Genomic DNA, 20684 nt, shown 5'->3' with positions numbered 1-20684 from the left:
GCCCCATGATCTAAGAGACAATGACAACGCCCCACGGTCTGAAGACAAAGATGGTATCCCACAGCATTTCAACTCAATCACACAAACCTGGGTTCATAACCTCCCTGCCGTGCTCCACATTTAGTTCAACTTCAAAGGTAGCGCCTGGTGTACCGGGCACGCACTACAAAAACCCCACACTTGGTAAAAAATGTGAAATGTTTACTCTTGATAACAGCCTTTTGTGTACGTTTGAGCGATTTAAATTGTTTGCATGTGTTCCATTTCACCTCACACCTTTCATGCTCTGAAATCTGCGAAACAGAACAAACACCTAGAGTGAAACATTTAAATTGTCACACAAAACTTGAAAGATACTTGAAAGATATTTAGTTCAGGGAACACTGTTGCTTACAGTACATTCTCACACCGGGGCGTTTTGCTCATTATATTTTCAGTCTTTTGTTCTTTCCAAGGGTTCCAGTACATAGTGGATTATGATATGGTAATACATCAGTACTGAGCTATTTCAGATATTTCCAAATTGTATTCTGACCAAAAGGGTGCCCAAAACGTATAATACTTGAACTCATTCACAGAAAAGGTCTTTAGAAGGRAGCAATTTATTTGCAATGTTGTTTTAATGAAATCCATATCCTAAGGCATGGTTTGTTGTAGAGGGACATCAACTAGAATCAGTGGTCTGCATCATTCCCAACTGACCAGTTTACATCCTGTTTAAGTCATGCACTGTCTATTCATGCAGAAACGCCTAAACATATCAGATGTCTCACACATGTGRGTGTTAAAAGCTCTGCAGGATGTACAGGAGCTGGTGCTGTACCCACTGAGAGGGGATGTCCAGAGGGATAGACTAATAATAAAGCTTTGGCAGTGCATAGGCAAAACGCTAAAAACCATGGTGCTATTCTTCCAATGGACCATTGAATGCCTGTCACAGTGATACAACTCACTCATCGTCACCATCTTTCCTAAGTCGCCAGAAAAGCCACAAACAAAGCTAYACTCATTTGTTATTTACTGACTCGAAACAGTGGGAACTGGAAACTAAAAACAGCATAACAAAAAAACTATCAAGACAGTCAATTTACTATCAAGGCAACAACAAAAAAAGCTCTGGTAGAGAGAGAGCCCAAAATCATATCACAATGTTCTGAGCATCAGCCTTGCCTTTTTCTAATCTAGTTTACGAAAGTTCAATCAGGAAGGCTGGTCTGAATGCTCATTTAACTTCATCCAGTAGGCTTAACATAATTCACTTTGTTTCCTTTTCTACGGGCATATTGGGAATGAATACAAATGTATCATCATCATCATCATCATCATCATCATCATCATCAGCATCATCATCATCATCATCGTCTTGTTTCTTCTTCTCTGTCCTATTAGCCATGTGTGGAATGTCTTTCACCTATTTACCTCATAGCCTTTAAGCACGGCACAATAATGCACATTCATCACGCTTGCTGTTTAACCTACTCTTGCAATTAGCACCTTCCTCTCCCTCAGCCAATGGGCTTAAATCTTGGGATGTATTTAAATGTCAACCTACGCTCGTTCTCTCACTTTCTCACTTTTCGACAACCATCCACCTCCTCACCACCACCAGCTATAATAACCTTAAGGTCTGTCATCAGCGGGGGAAAGGAGTTCCAATGATGGAAACCAGCAGACCCGCATAGGGCTACCTGCCATCGCATCATCTGGCTCTGAGGATCTTCCCTTGGAGACAAGACCATTCCCCAAACCATTTATTAAAATGTCATAATGCATTCCGTCATTGTTGTTCATTCAGTTAAGCCTGTACTCGATTGAATTAGCTGAAGGTCCAAGTAGKAGTCTTCATTTAGCCAATAACTACTGCTTTGATGAACAGAACAAGACTTGCCAAATGGAATCTTCATTATTCACAAAGGAACGTTTCTGTAGTGATGTGGCCAGGACATTTAAACCTGACAAATGAGTTTGGTGCTGATCCAACACACTTCCTTCAAACACATTGAACCACCAGGGTATACTTTATCACCATTTAAAGAAAACGAGGTGGGATTAGTCTCCCTTGAGCTTAAAATAGGAAGTAACTCTTGGACATTGGGCTCCCTTGTAAAAATAGATTAACGATTTGATTCCAAGTGTAATCCTTTTCTATTCTAAAATGTTATGATACTGTATATTGTGTATCCATGCATACTTAGGGACTCGTACAACACAGCTTCAGCATCAATATAATATCTACAGTATGATCTGACTCAGAGCCATTAGTGTCCTCCTAAGTGAAGCAGTGATGTTTGACCTTGACTTCAAACCAGCTCCAGAGGCTAAGGAGTATCTTGGAAGAAGAGGAGACAGACAGTGGAGTCACTGATAAACAGAGCAGCACATCTGTTGAAAGCACATCTGTTGAAAGCACATCTGTTGAACACATCTGTTCTCTTCATTAGAAGTGCTTGACATTCATTAGGTTCCAGGACAGTGAAACCGCACAGCGCTCTTCACCAAGCCTGTCAACAGGAATGTTTTCCTCATTAAACTGAAGGCTTTCGCATTCCTGTCATATTATATAGAGCTGAGATGAAGCAGTTCTGCTCCTTACCCTGTATAGAGTTAATAATGATCAAATATAACAAGGGATTATGTCCTGCAGTCACCTTCCTTCAAACACTATACTGTACATTAGTGGAATGAAAACAGGTTAACATGGCTCTTCCTGACTGGTATCCATTCAGGGAGGAATATTGCCCTTTTCATTTATTCCACTACAGCAGGGAGACTGACAAAGTCCAGCAACTTAACTGGTCAGCCTATTTTAATTAGRTCTACTCTGTTAGTCTGTGACTGGTACTAGATGTATTGTGGTTACAGACTTAAGTAACTCTGGAGTCAACCAAAAACGTATTTTCTGAAAYTCATTGTTGTAAAAGATGAGTAAGATGTCAATCTGACAAATTCAAGCCCTATTAATAGGAAGTTAGAGCAGGTTTTTAGGCATAGAGAACCAAACCTATGATAACAGAACATTGAATTCCACAGGAAATTGTGTTTTAGGTTTTATTTTCTTGCTCATTCCTGACATATCGTATGGGGCTGTCCACCAGAACTCTGACGCACGCCACTGACACATCGAGGAGAGCAGTGCTGCAGAAAATCAAATACACAGGAGACTGGGCTCTTGTGATTACAGATATCCTCAAGAGCACAAACTCAACAGCCCAGAGGTAAAACTCAGCAGAATCTGCTCTCTGTTAATTAGCCAGCCAAAATACCACGACAGTGTTTTCATGCTAGTGAAAATTGGCAATTTCCAAAGGCGTTTGTTCAGGAGGAACCCTAGATCTGGACAGACCACAGACAGGATGGAAATATCCAGGCCTCCAGCTGTAATAAGTTCCTCTTTGTTTTTCAAACTAAACACAACTGGGAACAGGGTCTGTGCTGCAACTTGTCTCGTCCTTTTCTACCCAGAGAGACTATTTGACCACTAGGAAAAACATGGCTACCGCACCGCAAGACCACGACAAAATACAGGGTCTGTTGTTGGAGCCAAATGCTGGTCTTTTCCCTCCCCACTTCTAAGGACCTATTCATATGCAGTGAATCAGGCTTTTGGCATTTCCCAAAAATTACACCATAATTCAATTTATAATTTAATTGGTTGCAGCTAGGCTTGAATTAGATTCAGGGGTTCCTCAGACCTCAGACCCCTGTCCTTCCATTTACACTAAAAGCCCACATCATCCAGACATTCTGCCCCTCCACACATCCTCTCTATCCCCCATCCATCCACTCACCTCATCACAACCTCGCTTTCCCATTAATACATTGAAAAGTGAGGTTTTATATAATCTTCAGTTCTAGCCCGTCAGTGGAAATTGGCCATTTTTAAAGGACTTTGTTCGGGAGGGACAGGAAGGAAATATGAGCAATCACAACCACCACAACCTTGCTTTCCCATTAACACATTGAAATCTATATGCTATGACGACATACATCAGAGATTCAAGATAGATAAAAACACATCTGGACAAATTCGGGCATAAGTTTGGATGTGGGGACGAGTCGGAAATGTGTCACCGCAACGCCACTGCCGTATTCGCTTGTTAGTGAGTGTTGCAACCRAGGACAGCGCTTTAGCACTCGGCGGTCCCATTCCTTGAGCTTGTGCGTCTTACCACTTCGCGGCTGAGCTGTTGTCACTCCTAGATGTTTCCACTTCACAATAACAGCACTTACAGTTGACCAGGGCAGCTCTAGCAGGGCAGAAATTTRACAAACTGACTTCTTGGAAAGGTGGCATCCTATGACGGTGCCTTGTTGAAAGTCACTGAGCTCTTCAGTAAGGCCATCCTACTGCCAGTGTTTGTCTATGGTGATTGCATGGCTGTATGCTCGATTGTATACACCTGTCAACAACGGGTGTGGCTGAAATAGCCGAATCGACTAATTTGAAGGGTTGTCCACATACTTTTGTATATATAGTGTAGATGGCATGATCTTCATAGAAAAGGTGAGAACCTTTCAATTCTGCATTAAAATCAACAATTCCATAGTGAGTCATGCAATCTACAGTACAGAAGATCATCATTTAATAGACGTGTCAGTCTGTATTCCATTCAGGGAGGCCTGTGCTAACTGCTTCAATCATTCACTTAACATAAATTGAGGGATTGATTAACTGAAAACATGTTGAAAGTCTTTATCATTTAGAATAATATCTAAAGGGGGTAAATACATTTTCACAGCCTGGTTTTGATTATCCACCTGGAAATGGCTCATCACTGGCTTATGAAGGAGCAGGTGCCATGCCATAGACAGTTTTGTACACTAAATCAGATGAGGGCTTACCTATTGGGAGCACTACTTTATTTAATAAAATACAATTTAATACAACTTTAATACATATTTGTTTAAGATAAATACATTTCCATCATCTTCACTCTGGTGCATTATCCTTCTTCCTGTTTTGTCTTTCGTTCTTCTATGTTTTGGAGTCTGGTCTTCTTTGGTCTGTTATTTAGAAAGGTTCTGTTGTTTTTTGGTTTATACATGATGTCCATTAGGTCCAGGTATTTACAAAGGGGTCCAGTTTCAAGTGGATTTTAGCTGTTATTTGTTCCATATCTTGGATTGCGTTGGTTATGTTGGTCTAGTCCTGGATGGTTGGTATTTGAGGTGATAGCCAGTGTCTTGTTATTGCTTTCTTACTTCTGGACAATAAGATGTTATATAGCTGGCCTCCTGAGTGGCACAGCAGTCTAAGGCACTGYATCACAGTGCTAGAGGCATCACTACAGACCCTGGTTCGTTCCCAGGCTGTATCACAACTGGCCGTGTTCGGGAGTCCCATAGGGCGGCGCACAATTGGCCCAGTGTCGTCCGGGTTAGGGGAGGGTTTGGCCGGGGTAGGCAGTCATTATAAAATAAGATTTTGTTCCTAACTGACATGCCTAGTTAAGATAAAAAATATTGGGCCATGTGTTTAGCAGATGTAAAGCACATCAGATAGTAAAACTTTGTCATTCACTACTTAAGAATTCGAATATGTCTGAATATGCCATCACTCATTATTTCCCTCTAAATGAGCTTCTGGAGCAACAAGCTACAAAATGATTTGCATCAAAGGCACCATCTGTAGTATATTATTGTGTTTTCTAAATGTCCTTGAGTCTTAAAGAGTTTTCATATTCTTCCTCTTTATTCAAATATGTTCACACACCGCGTTAATTGCTAATTGAGACAAGATTCACAATTAACTGCTTACTTAAATGAATAGCCCATCTGTTCAATTACATTGACGATTCATACAGTAGAAAAAAAKATATTGATATGCCATCATAATAAACAGATTCAAGTGAGAATCAAAGTATTGGAGGTTATAGAGCACAGCGTAATTGAACAATATTCATACCCCTTGACCTTTTACACATTTTGTTACGTTACAGCCTTATTCTAAAATGGATTAAAACATTTTTAAATCCACATCAATCTACACACAATACCCCATAGTGACAAAGCAAATCCAGGTTTTTATACATTTTGGCAAATGTATTACAAATTAAGAAAAGGAATACCTTATTTACAAAAGTATTCAGACCCTTTTCTATGAGATAAGGTGCATCCCGTTTCCATTGATCATCCTTGAAATGTTTCTACAACTTGATTGGAGTCCACCTGTAGTAAATTCAATGATTGTACATTATTTGGAAAGGAACACACCTGTCTATATAATTTCCCACAGTTGACGCTCTGGATAAGAGCGTCTGCTAAATGACTTAAATGTAATGTTAAATGTTGACAGTGCATGTCAGAGCAAAAACCAAGCAATGAGGTCAAAGGAATTTTCCACAGCACTCCGAGTCAGGATTGTGTTGAGGCACATGTCTGGTGAAGGGTACCAGTAAAAGGCACATGACARCCCRCTTGGAGTTTGCCAAAAGGCACCGAAAGGACTCACAGACTATGAGGAACAAGRTTCTCTGGTCTGATGAAACCAAGATTGAACACTTTGGCCTGAAWGCCAAGCGTCACGTCTGGAGGAAACCTGGCAACATCTTATAGTGAAGCATGGGGGTGGCAGCATCATGCTGTGGGGTTGTTTTCAGCGGCAGGGACTGGGAGACTAGTCAGGTTTGAGGGAAGATGAGCGAAAAAAAAGTACAGAGAGATCCTTGATGAAAACCTGCTCCAGAGTGCTCAGGACCTCAGACTGGCGCRAAGGTTCATCGTCCAACAGGACAACAACCCTWAGCACACAGCCAAGACAACGCAGGAGTGGCTTCGGGTCTCTGAATGTCCTTGAGTGACCAGCCAGAGCCCGGACTTGAACCCGATCTAACATCTCTTGAGACACCTGAAAATGGCTGTTCAGTGTCACTACCCATCCAACCTGACAGAGCTTGAGAGGATCTGCAGAGAAGAATGGGAGAAACTCCCCAAATACAGGTGTGCCAAGCTTGTAGCGTCATACCCAAGAAAACTCGAGTCTGTAATCGCTGCCAAAGGCGCTTCAACAAAGTACTGAGTAAAGGCTCTGAATACTTAAGTACAGTTGAAGTCGGAAGTTTACATACACCTTAGCCAAATACATTTAAACTCAGTTTTTCACAATTCCTGACATTTAATCAGAGTAAAAATCCCTGTTTTAGGTCAGTTAGGATCACCACTTTATTTTAAGAATGTGAAATGTCAGAATAATAGTTGAGAGAATGATATATTTCAGCTTTTATTTCTTTCATCACATTCCCAGTGGGTCAGAAGTTAACATACACTCAATTAGTATTTGGTAGCATTGCCTTTAATTGTTTAACTTGGGTCAAATGTTACACTACACTAGTTTGACGACACATACTAGTTCCACAACACATAGTTTTGTAGTGTAAAGAGAGTGATCTAGCTTCAAAACTCTCTTTCCCAAGCCACTTTTGTATGTACAGTAGTGTGGGACACCCCTCTGAGTGGTATAGTGTAAAGACAATGGCTCTCCAACGCCTCATGCCCCTGCAAACTGCACGCAKAGACATAAAAATGCTATACATGAGTTCTGACTCTGGGTATGTAGAAAAAGGGCTTAGATGACAAAATCTCGCACCATCCCTTTAAGTTCAAACAGATTGAGCAGTGGTGCAAATTAGAGCCGTGAGTGCATAGCCACTGCTTGCTCCTTATCATCTCCATACAGTGTATAGGCCCGCATCAGTTATATTTCCGATGGTGTCAACATAATTACATTTTCATGCATTTGGGAGTAGAATGTTTTTTTTTTTTTTTTATCACCAGAAATGACCTTATCACAGTCGTTCTATAAAAAAAATCTCACGGGAGGCAGTGACCCCCACTACTTACTTTGCAACCGCTGCTGAAATAAATCCTAGGGGAAACACTGCATCTATCTACGATAATATGGTGTACTGTACATATTTCTGTACAAAGACTGTTTACAATAGCAGTATCCTAACTAAAGGAGCTCCCTCCCAACTGAGATTTTCTCCAGTAAAATACATGTCGTCCAGTACATGTCGTGTAGGAAATACGTAACCAGTGTACCACTCTACTCATGAAACATGCCTGCTAGAAGTCACATCAACATGRGTTTATTATTTTATAGATTGGATCTGTTCCAAGAAAAAGGTAACTGGCACTTGCATTGAATTCATTCAGCTTGTATATAAATTCAAAATATTCAAATTAAGTTAGAGTACAAGTAATTGAAATAAATGTGAAGCTTCAGCAAGTATGGACAGTAGATTTCAAAGGCAATATATAGAGAAATTCCCTTTGCTGTCTGCTGTTGGTGTTAATTTCACCTAGACAGAATACTAAGCATTACTGGAGGGAGGGAACAGATGTTAATTGCGGTTCTTCTTATTAAAACACAAATTAAGTTAAGCAGGTCGCCTCTTTTCTCTTCTTGGTTATTGAAAAGTCTACAGTGAAGAAAAAGCCCTACAGTACATACCACTATAGCTCAATGATTCCAATGAGAGTGTCTCTGAGTCATACATGGTTATTTTAATGAATCAATTATATTTTCATAAGTAACCTCAAATCAGGTTTTGATTCCTTCCTTACTTTTGGCAGTTGCTTCTTCAATCATACTAAAAGCAAAAGTCAAACCCAAACAATGCACAGGGCTATTTAGACTGAGACAAAGAGGCATAATTCTGGTAATAGTTAACTGGAATTTACTGGAAAATATTTTTGTCATCTTGCAGAACAACAAATGCTCAAACATGTTCTGCAAACTAAGTTGTAGATGGTCTATTTTCATTAGTATGCTAGAAGAAGAACTAATTGATTGTGCCACAGAGGTGAAAATGATACCAATATTTGCTAATTCAGAGTGAGAACTGTGTCCTGTTTTCCCTTACGGAAGATATATTTTTGTGATTTTACTGTGATGACCATTGGATAGGTTATCTAATCAGTTATGTGGATAATAAGGGCAGCGAATCAACTATGCACCAGAAAACCAATGCCATTGGTGAGCTATCTAAGCAATGCCAGGAAATAATACATAAAATCAGTAGAGAAGAATGGCTTCACTTTTAATGTCTCTTGCTTTATAAAACCAATCCAAATTGTATTTGTCACAACAGGTATAATAGACCTTACCGTGAAATGCTTACTTACGATCACTTAACCAACAATGCAGAGTAAGTAAGAAAGATTTGCTCAATAAACTAAAGTAAAAACAGAAACACAATAAATGAACAATAACGAGGCTATATACAATGGATACCAGTACCGAGTCAATGCGCAGGCGTACGGGTTAGTTGAGGTAATTGAGGTAATACATTATATATACAAATGTATGTGGACACACCTTCAAATTAGTGAATTTGGCCACTTCCGCCACACTCATGCTGTTACTGTGAAGTGGAAACATCTAGGAGCAACAACGGCTCAGCCACAAAATGATATACACCACACAAGCTCACAGAACGGGACCGCCGAGTGCCGAAGCGAGTAGCTTGAGTTCCAAACTGCCTCTGGAAGCAACATCAGCACAAAAAGTGTTTGTCAGGAGCTTCAAGAAATYGGTTTCCAAGGCCGAGCAGTCGCACACAAGCCTAAAATGACCATGCGCAATGCCAAGCATCAGCTGGAGTGGTGTAAAACTCGCCGCCATTGGACTCTGGAGCAGTGGAAACGCGTTCTCTGGAGTGATGAAACACACTTCACCATCTGGCAGTCCGACGGACGAATCTGGGTTTGGCGGATGCCAGGAGAACGCTACCTTGCCCCATTGCATAGTGCCAACTGTAAAGTTTGGTGGAGGAGGAATAATGGTCTGGGGTTGTTTTTCATTGTTTGGGCTAGGCCCCTTAGTTCCAGTGAAGGGAAATCTTAACACGACAGCATACAATGACATTCTGTGCTTCCAACTGTGTGGAAACAGTTTGGGGAAGGCCCTTTGCTATTTCAGAATGACAATGCCCCCGTGTAAAAAGCGAGGTCCATACAGAAATGGTTTGTATAAAACAGTGTGGAAGAACTTGACTGGCCTGCACAGTGCCCTGACCTAATTTTTCCCAAGATGGCGCTGCAGTAGGACGTGTGTATGTGTCTCTGTCTTTGTCTTTTGTCTTTTCCTGTGTAAATAGCCGGTCTTTTTTGTATATATCTTAATCTCACATTCTATCTACGAACTAAATATACTTTCCTGCAACCCGCCTCACTCAACGTGGTACGGATCTGTATTTTTATTCCTTATAACTGGAACTTCCATCAGGAGATACCAGTTAACTAGCCAATAGTCTTTGTTAGCCTCCTCGCCTTTTTCCCCCGTCATCAGCCAGCCTTAGCTCGGACAACACCTGCCAGTCTGCACAGCGCGATATCAACCCAGAGCATATCGGACTGCTTCTCTCTACCATATCACCGGATTCCTGCCGCTTTGGATCATTACACCAAATCATTACTCCGGATCATCGCATTCTAGGGCTACAATACCTCCTTTGCCAATTGGCCTGGACCCTTTATGGTTGACATGGAGCCTCGCCGATCCATCACGACTGGACTCCCGACGTGATCGCCCGATGTGGTCTCAACAGGCTATTCTGTTACGATGTCGATGAAGAACCTACTACTAGCCTCGGCCCGCTAGCTTTTCTGAATGATGTGTCCCCTGCTCGCCTAGCGTAGTAGTGACTACCGATCAGCACCTTGACTCACCTATTGCTGCTCTTTTGACCCTGTGATCACTTGCTACACAGCTGATGCCCCCTGGACTGTTTCAATAACACGGAACCTCATTTTGTTTACCTGTCGGCCCCAGCCTCGAACTCAGTATGTACATAACTGACCCGTTCTGCCCATTCATCGCTATTTACCCGTTGTTGTCTTAGCTMTCCTGATCAACACCTGTGATTGCTTTATGCATCAATCTAATGTCAATATGCCTTGTCTACTGCTGTCTTGGCTAGTTTTTACCATTTAAAAAATGCCTGAGATAGCTCTTTCGTCCCACCCCACACACATGCGGAGACCTCACCTGGCTTAACTTGTCCCTCAAGAGACGAAACCTCTCTCATCGTCACTCAACGCCTAGGTTTACCTCCACTGTACTCACATTTTACCATACTCTGTCTGTACATTATGCCTTGAATCTAGTCTACCACGCCYAGAAATCTGCTCCTTTTATTCTCTGTCCCCAACGCACTTGACGACTAGTTCTTATAGCCTTTAGCCGTACCCTTATCCTACTCCTCCTCTGTTCCTCTGGTGATGTAGAGGTTAGGCCCTGTAGCCCCTAGTTCTACTCCTATTCTCCAGGCGCTATCATTTGTTGACTTCTGTAACCATAAAAGCCTTGGTTTTATGCATGTTAACATCAGAAGCCTCCTCCTTAAGACTGTTTTATTCACTGCTTTAGCACACTCCGCCAACCCTGATGTCCTAGCTGTGTCTGAATCCTGGCTTAGGAAGGCCACCAAAAATTCTGAAATTTCCATCCCCAACTACAACATTTTCCGGCAAGATAGAACGGCCAAAGGGGATGGAGTTGCAATCTACTGCAGAGATAGCCTGCAKAGTTCTGTCATGCTATCCAGGTCTGTGCCCAAACAGTTCGAGCTTCTACTTTTAAAATCCACCTTACCAGAAATAAGTCTCTCACTGTTTCCGCTTGTTATAGACCCCCCTCAGCCCCCAGCTGTGCCCTAGACACCATATGTGAATTAATTGCCCCCCATTTATCTTCAGAGTTTGCACTGTTAGGTGACCTAAACTGGGATATGCTTAACACCCTGGCCGTCCTACAATCTAAGCTAGATGCCCTCAATCTCACACAAATTATCATGGAACCTACCAGGTACCACCCTAAATCCGTAAACAAGGGCACCCTCATAGATATCATCCTGACCAACTTGCAATCTAAATACACCTCTACCAGGATCTCAGTGATCACTGCCTCATTGCCTGCGTCCGTAATGGGTCCGCGGTCAAACGACCAACCCTCATCACTGTCAAACGCTCCCTAAAACACTTCTGCGAGCAGGCCTTTCTAATTGACCTGTCCCGGGTATCCTAGAAGGATATTGACCTCATTCCGYCAGTAGAGGATGCCTGGTTATTCTTTAAAAGTGCTTTCCTCACCATCTTAAATAAGGATGCCCCATTTAAAAAATGTAGAACTAAGAACAGATATAGCCCTTGGTTCACTCCAGACCTGACTGCCCTTGACCAGCACAAAAACATCCTGTGGCGTACTGCATTAGCATCGAATAGCCCATCCTGTGGCTAGCTTTTTCAAACAGAAATTTGTATCCTGTAGCACAAACTACCAAAAGTTCTGGGACACTGTAAAGTCCATGGAGAATAAGAGCACCTCCTCCCAGCTGCTTGGAAACACTGTCAAACACCGCCGATAAATCTACGATAATTGAGAATTTCAATAAGCATTTTTCTACGGCTGGACATGCTTTCCACCTGGCTACCCCTACCCAGCTCGGCACCCCCCACAGCATTTTGCAAAGGACTCCCCCTTTTCTCCTTCACCCAAATCCAGATAGCTGATGTTCTGAAAGAGCTGCAAAACCTGGACCCGTACAAATCAGCTGGGCTAGACAATCTGGACCCTCTCTTTCTAAAACTATCCGCCGCCATTGTTGCAACCCCTATTACCAGCCTGTTCAACCTCTCTTTCGTATCGTCTGAGAACCCTAAAGATCGGAAAGCTGCCGCGGTCATCCCCCTCTTCAAAGGGGGTGACACCCTAGACCCAAACTGTTACAGACCTATATCCATCCTGCCCTGCCTATCTAAAGTCTTCGAAAGCCAAGTTAATAAACAGATCACTGACCATTTCAAATCCCACCGTACCTTCTCCGCTGTGCAATCCGGCTTCCGAGCCGGTCACGGGTGCACCTCAGCCACGCTCAAGGTACTAAAYGATATCATAACCGCCATCGATAAAAGACRGTACTGTGCAGCCGTCTTCATCGACCTGGCCAAGGCTTTYGACWCTGTCAATCMCCGTATTCTTATCGGCAGACTCAATAGCCTTGGTTTTTCTAATGACTGCCTCGCCTGGTTCACCAACTACTTTGCAGACAGAGTTCAGTGTGTCAAATCGGAGGGCATGTTGTCCGGACCTCTGGCAGTCTCTATGGGGGTACCACAGGGTTCAATTCTCGGGCCGACTCTTTTCTCTGTATATATGTATCAATGATGTCGCTCTTGCTGCGGGCGATTCCCTGATCCACCTCTACGCAGACGACACCATTCTGTATACTTCTGGCCCTTCCTTGGACACTGTGCTAACTAACCTCAAAACGAGCTTCAATGCCATACAACACTCCTTCCGTGGCCTCCAACTGCTCTTAAACGCTCTTAGTAAAACCAAATGCATGCTTTTCAACCGTTCGCTGCCCGCACCCGCCCAACTAGCATCACCACCCTGGACGGTTCCGACCTAGAATATGTGGACAACTATAAATACCTAGGTGTCTGGCTAGACTGTAAACTCTCCTTCCAGACTCATATTAAACATCTCCAATCCAAAATCAAATCTAGAATCGGCTTTCTATTTCGCAACAAAGCCTCCTTCACTCACGCCGCCAAACTTACCCTCGTAAAACTGACTATCCTACTGATCCTCGACTTTGGCGATGTCATCTACAAAATAGCTTCCAACACTCTACTCAGCAAACTGGATGCAGTCTATCTCAGTGCCATCCGTTTTGTTACCAAATCACCTTATACCACCCACCACTGCGACCTGTATGCTCTAGTYGGCTGGCCCCGGTTCATACTCGTCGCCAGACCCACTGGCTCCAGGTCATCTATAAGTCTATGCTAGGTAAAGCTCCGCCTTATCTCAGTTCACTGGTCACGATAACACCACCACCCGTAGCACACGTTCCAGCAGGTATATCTCACTGATCATCCCCAAAGCCAACACCTCATTTGGCCACCTTTCCTTCCAGTTCTCTGCTGCCARTGACTGGAACGAATTGCAAAAATCGCTGAAGTTGGAGACTTTTATTTCCCTCACCAACTTTAAACATCAACTATCTGAGCAGCTAACCGATCGCTGCAGCTGTACATAGTCCATCTTTAAATAGCCCACCCAATCCACCTACTTCATCCCCATACTGTTTTTATTTGATTTACTTTTCTGCTCTTTTGCACACCAGTATCTCTACTTGCACATCATCATTTGCTCATTTATCACTCCAGTGTTAATCTGCTAAATTGTAAATATTCGCTCCTATGGCCTATTTATTGCCTACCTCCTCATGCCTTTTGCACACACTGTATATAGACTTTCTTTTTTCTACTGTGTCATTGACTTGTTTATTGTGTCCTCTCAAGCTCTGTCAGGTTGGATGGGGAGCGTCGCTGCACAGCTCTTTTCAGGTCTCTCCAGAGATGTTAGATAGGGTTCAAGTCCGGGCTCTGGCTGGGCCACTCAAGGACATCCAGAGACTTGTCCCGAAGCCACTTTGTCTTGGCTGTGTGCTTAGGGTTGTTGTCCTGTTGGAAGATGAACCTTCACCCCAGTCTGAGGTCCTGAGCGCTCTGGAGCAGGTTTTCATCAAGGATCTCTCTGTACTTTGTTTCGTTCATCTTTCTCTCAAACCTGACTAGTCTCCCAGTCCCTGCCGCTGAAAAACAACGCCACAGCATGATGCTGCCACCCCCATTCTTCACTATAAGATGTTGCCAGGTTTCCTCCAGACGTGACGATTGGCATTCAGGCCAAATAGTTCAATCTTGGTTTCATCAGACCAGAGAATTTAGTTTCTCAGGGTCTGCGAGTCTTTAGGTGCCTTTTGGCAAATTCCAAGCGGGCTGTCATGTGCCGTTTACTGAGGAGTGGCTTCTGTCTGGGCACTACCATAGAGGCCTGATTGGTGGAGTGCTGCAGAGATGGTTGTCCTTCTGGAAGGTTCTCCCATCTCCACAGAGGAACTCTGATTCTCCCCCGATTGCTCAGTTTGGCCAGGCAGCCAGCTCTAGGAAGAGTATTGGTGGTTCCATTTAAGAATGATGGAGGCCACTGTGTTCTTGGGGACCTTCAATGCTGCAGCCTTCCCCAGATCTGTGCCTCGACACAATACTGTCTCGGAGCTCTACGGCAATTCCTTCGACCTCACGGCTGCTCTGACATGCACTGTCAACTGTGGGACCTAATATAGACAGGTGTGGGCCTTTCCAAATCATGTCCAATCAATTGAATGTACCACAGGTGGACTCCAATCAAGATCATCTCAAGGATGATAAATGGAAACAGGATGCACCTAAGCTCAATTTTGAGTCTCGTAGCAAAGGATCTGAATACTTAAGTAAATAAGGTATTTCATTTTTTTTTTWWWTWMATTTTCTAACATTTCTTAAAACCTGTTTTCGCTTTGTCATTATGGGGTATTGTGTGTAGATTGATCAGGGAAAAATATTTTAATAACAAAATGTGAAAAAGTGAAGGGGTCTGAATACTKTCCGATTGCACTGTATGTGTGAGTGTGTGGTTAGAATCCAGTGAGTGTACATTGAGCCTGTTCAAGAAATAAGAATAAATAAGAATAAAATAAGCCGATAATGTAAATAGTCCGGGTAGCCATTTGAGTAACTGTTCAGCAGTTTTATGGCTTGGGGGTAGAATCTGTTAAGGACCCTTTTTGGTCCCAGACTTGGCGCTCTGGTACCACCTGCCGTGTGGTAGCAGAGAGTACAGTCTATGTGCTTCTACATCTGCATTGCTTGCTGTTTGGGGTTTTAGGCTGGGTTTCTGTACAGCACTTTGTGACATCGGCTGATGTAAAAAGGGCTTTATAAATAAATTTGATTGATTGATGACTTGGGTGGCTTGAGTCTTTGACAATATTTTGGGCCTTCCTCTGACACCGCGTGGCATAGGAAGCTTGGCCCCAGTGATGTACTGGTCCGTTAGCACTACCTTCTGTAGTGGCTTGCGGTCGGAATGCCTGAATAGTTGCTATACCAAGCGGTGATGGAACCAGTCAGGATGCTCTCGATGGTGCAGCTATAGAACTTTTTGAGGATCTGAAGACCCATGCCAAATCTTTTCAGACACCTGAGGGGGTGTTGTCGTGCCCTTATCACAACTGTCTTGGTGTGTTTGGACCATGATAGGTCCTTAGTGATGTGAACACCAAGTAACTCGAAACTCTCGACACGCTCCACTACAGCCCCGTCAATGTGTTTGGGGGCGTGCTTGGCCCTTCTTTTTCTGTAGTCCACGATTAGCTCCTTTGTCTTATAAGGTACTGCATCAAGGTCAAGGATTGAACATATTTAACCTGATTTTAAGATATTTTTAAGATACCACTGCAGGTTGAAAATATTCAAGACAGACAACATTTCAAGATAGGTAAACTTCTTAATATAATGGACAAGCTGGTGATTTGAAGTTTTTATATTGAGAAAACCTGTGTAGTTCTATGGCAGGAGTTGCCAGCACAGTGCAAGCTAGATTATCTACAAATGTRCACACTACAAATCTGCATTTGTTTTGGTTGTTTTCAGACCCGATTAAATTATAAACCTGTTATCAAAATAGTATATACATGCTAGGAATTCCCTGCCTCTATTTGACTAAACTAACAGTTCATCACAAGAAATACTTAGTTGGGAAATAAATGCATATATTACAATAAGATGTATTGGATAAACTATGGTGATCGGTCCCATCTACAAGACATGCTTTCAGTTTTAATGAGCACATGGATGACTACCAAAATAATAGAATCTGTGAAGCTGCACTATTTAAAGTAATAAAGGTCTGTGAAAATAGTTCTGGTTCCGCTGATACCACTTTATTGCAGTGTAATTACTAATTTGTTCTGATGTAATTAACACATTTGATGTCAAATACTTCAATGTTCCTCATCTAAGGAATATTCTGCCGTGATATATAGCAAGAACGATTACATTAAACATAAATAAATAAGCCACTATAAAGGAGAGCAAAACCACCTACTATAATTTGTTAATTAAGAACGTTTTTCATATCATTTTTCTATTTAAAAAGTTGAGAGATTTATGCAAGGTAAACATGTTTTAAACCAAGCCAAAACAACATTATATAAATGATTCATATTGAACTTACATTTGAACTTCATGAATCTTACATGAGTGTTTTCCTGTCATATTTATTTTACACAAATTGTGTTTTCCTAATGCATGATTTAGCATTAGGAACACATCAGCTTCTAGTGCCACAATTACTTTTAAGTACATTTAAAAAAAAAATGGTATTTCAGTTTTTTATTTGTAATAAATTTGTCTGGGAGTGCAGTCATAATTACTCATAAATCAGTGGGATGGCGTGTGTAAATKTAGTGTGCTTATTTTCGAAATAAGCACTATATACAGGTACAGTATATGCAGAAATGTAAACTGCAGTTAAAACAGACATATTCAAGCAGGTTCCTCAGGAACTCTCTGATTGAGACATGGATTATGAAGATCGCGAAAATTTGCATATGGCTGTAAGGATAATGAAGGCTTACTCTTTAAGGAAATACAGTGAGGCATAGTCAAATAAATATTGACAACATGGACTATCCATGTGAATATTGTTTTCAAATAATCCAGCACCATTCCAAATATTCAGGGTGCCAAGAATCACAATGTCAAATAGCAAAGAATTATTCAATGGCAGTAATGTTTATAATCACAGTTGATCTGAAGCTACAATGGGTCGCAAAATGTTTATCTGACCATCTCAGGCGATTATTCCTAAAACCTATGATCACACAATAATAACAATATTTCTCAAGAGAAATCCGTTGAGTAAACAAGTTGACTGCCACAACCTTTCCTAACAAATGGACATGTGTCGTTCTGAATTTTACAGGTGCAAGAATGACTCTAAATTACTCTAAAAGTATGTTAACCCTAATGATTCGGTCAGAAATGTGTATTAATCTCACAATAAAATGAATTGATTATTTGCCTATCATAGAAGAAGAACATATCATGACCGTGAGGGGAACTGATACTGAAACTTCGAATGAAGTATATTCCGCGTATCTAGACCAAACTAAAGAGAATATWTTTTTTTTACATTGCTGAAATTGACTCCTCAGTGCCGCAATATAGCCAAGGAAATTGTAAATAAATTACTATAGTCTACTTACCTATCAAAACGCTGACAGCGATATTAATAAAAGTGTGTCTTCTAATACAATCCATGGCTCCTTTTGGAAGGATCCTGGAAAGAGTTGTCACTTTTTTGCACTTTTGCCACTTTTATTTATTAATGTTAACAAATGATAGACAACCAAAAACACGTTTTAGATCACCAAGTCCCAAGGACGTGCAGCCTTTTTGCGAGCGTAGTTTCTACTTCACCTTGCTGTAATAGTGGCGATGCTGATGCTGCAGCGTTTCGGTCTGAATTGGCGAACCAACTCAAACTCACTCCCGAATGAATGCCTGCTCCTTCTCTTTTTGGTTACCACTGCCTACTTAGAAACTTGGTCCTAAAGCCTGCCTGTGGTGTCATGCTGTATATTATTGCTTTGCAGAGGGCTTTGTGTATGGCGGTTGGTATGGTCATGTTTTACTGTTGGCACAGCCTGGTCTCATACAATAGACGTAACATAGTAAATGTAAATCCAGGATACTTAAATTAGTATGATACGGTATGTAAAGTTTGGTAACCCTAAGGTTGCGAGTTTGAATCTCATCTTTAGCATTATTGTAATTAGCAACTTTTAACTACTTGCTACTTTTTAGACATTGCAACTACTTAGCATGTTAGCTAACCCTTCCCCTAACCCTAACCTTAGTCGTTTTAGCTCACCCTAACGCTAACATTAACTTTTTAACCTAACTCCTAAACTTAACCCTAAAACAGAAAACCTAGCCTAGCTAACATTAGCAAGTTAACATATAGTATGTTTTGCAAATTCTTAACATATAGTAAGAATTGTCATTTGTAACATATCATATGAAATTATTGATGGACATCCACAAACATATCATACTAAATGGAACCCCCAAGATTTACACACATAATAATACGAAATGCTCTGAGACCAGGTTGATTTGCATTGAGAACTCCTTAAAGCAAGAGAAAAACACTGCCTGTTTCACAGAATCTATATGATTTTTCCACAGTAGAGCTTTCTAGCTGTACTTGTGTGATTGAATTCCAGTTGTAGTATCAAGAGGAACCAGGGATGAGCCTAGAGTAGCATTTGGGGTACTTCATTGAGCAGTTTTCAGTCATGAGAGGCTTTGAAACTATTAATTTTACCAAAGGTGGGTACTAGTTATGAAATTAAAGGTTACAAGCACAGGAACTCACTGTTTCCCTTCTTGGACTGAAAGACATCCAAATTATGATTCAGTTTGAGACAAATAAATAGGAAGTAATCTGTTAGGTCTCACAAAACCAAATTACTGAACACCTGAAAAAGTCTCTATTGCAAAGTGCAAAAGTCCATTCCTCTACATGRCCCCATTATGCCATTGGATTCTTCTTCTTACTGTATCATATTTAATTCCTTTTCATTCACCAGTGCTCCTCTTCTTGTAACATAGAACTTGACTATGTTGGGCRTCCATGTGTCGTGTCTGATGTGTTTTTAATACAGGATATGGTTACGCCTGTCACCTCGTAATAACCTGCTAATAGAGGTTTCCTGCCTTTGATGTGTTTACAAAGATCAGTGAAGTTCAAAGGCCACAGCTATCTCAGCATAGCGCTAATAAGGGGTGTCTGAGTGTAACGACGAGATAAAGACGATGCATGCTTAATCTGTATTTTTTCAAATGATGTTTGTGCATTACTATTTTAAAGCAATGGGCATATATTGTATATTAATAATCACATCACAGAGCTTTTGATCTATTGTATAAGATTAGGWACAATAGATGTCCGTATAGCTCGCCATAAACTGTATGAACACATATTAAAATGTTTGTAAAAGGAAGTTCATAAAAGCTTGTCAAATCTTGTGTCAAATAAAAGCTAAGGGTCTATATTTTTTTTGAAATTGAGGCATATATGCACTCAGTGTCCAGTTTATTAGGTAAACCCATGTAGTACTGGGTCGGACCCCACTTTGGCTCCATAACAGCCTGAATTCTTCGGGCATGGAAACCTTGCTCAATTGTTATGAAGGGACCTAACATGTGCCTGTCCCAGCAGCTCTGGGACAGGTAGCACGTCCGGTGAACAAGTCAGGGTTCCATAGTCGCAGGCAGAACAGTTGAAACTGGAGCAGCAGCACGGCCAGGTGGACTGGGGACAGCAAGGAGTCATCATGCCAGGTAGTCCTGAGGCATGGTCCTAGGGCACAGGTTCTCCGAGAAAGAGAAAGAAGGAGAGAGAGAAAGAGAGAATTTAGAGAGAGCATACATAAATTCACACAGGACACCGGATAAGACAGTAGAAATACTCCAGATATAACAGACTGACCCTAGCCCCCCGACACATAAACTACTGCAGCATAAATAAATAAACATACCCACATATATAAATATAAACATGCATACATATACACATACATATACATACATAGAAATACGCATACATATTATACATATACACCAGTGGAGACTCCTCCTCAGAGGAAGGGGAGGACCATCCTCCTCAGTGAAATTTCATAAAATAAAAATAGTGAAACRTTAAAAAAGTTATCCTTTTTAGATAAAACTGAACTAAATATATTCATATGTCACCAAATAATTGGTTAAAATACACTGTT

The 20684-nt window shown here is 41.5% G+C and overlaps 1 protein-coding gene across 1 annotated transcript in view; it reads right to left on the bottom strand.

Annotated features, from left to right (window-relative positions):
* Positions 1–18455, bottom strand: part of LOC111963126 (tyrosine-protein kinase receptor-like) — a 68208-nt gene extending 49753 nt beyond the window's left edge. Inside the window, exon 1 of the mRNA XM_023986361.1 lies at positions 18105–18455. Within this exon, the coding sequence (XP_023842129.1) occupies positions 18105–18159 (55 nt within the window). The 5' untranslated portion in view covers positions 18160–18455. The remainder of the gene's footprint in view (positions 1–18104) is intronic.
* Positions 18456–20684: the final 2229 nt, after the last annotated feature.

This window comes from Salvelinus sp. IW2-2015, linkage group LG4q.2 (genome assembly GCF_002910315.2).
Source record: "Salvelinus sp. IW2-2015 linkage group LG4q.2, ASM291031v2, whole genome shotgun sequence".
In the NCBI taxonomy this organism is placed as follows: domain Eukaryota; kingdom Metazoa; phylum Chordata; class Actinopteri; order Salmoniformes; family Salmonidae; genus Salvelinus; species Salvelinus sp. IW2-2015.
The sequence above is the reverse complement of the archived record's forward strand: the minus strand, read 5'-3'. Positions and strand labels throughout refer to the sequence as shown.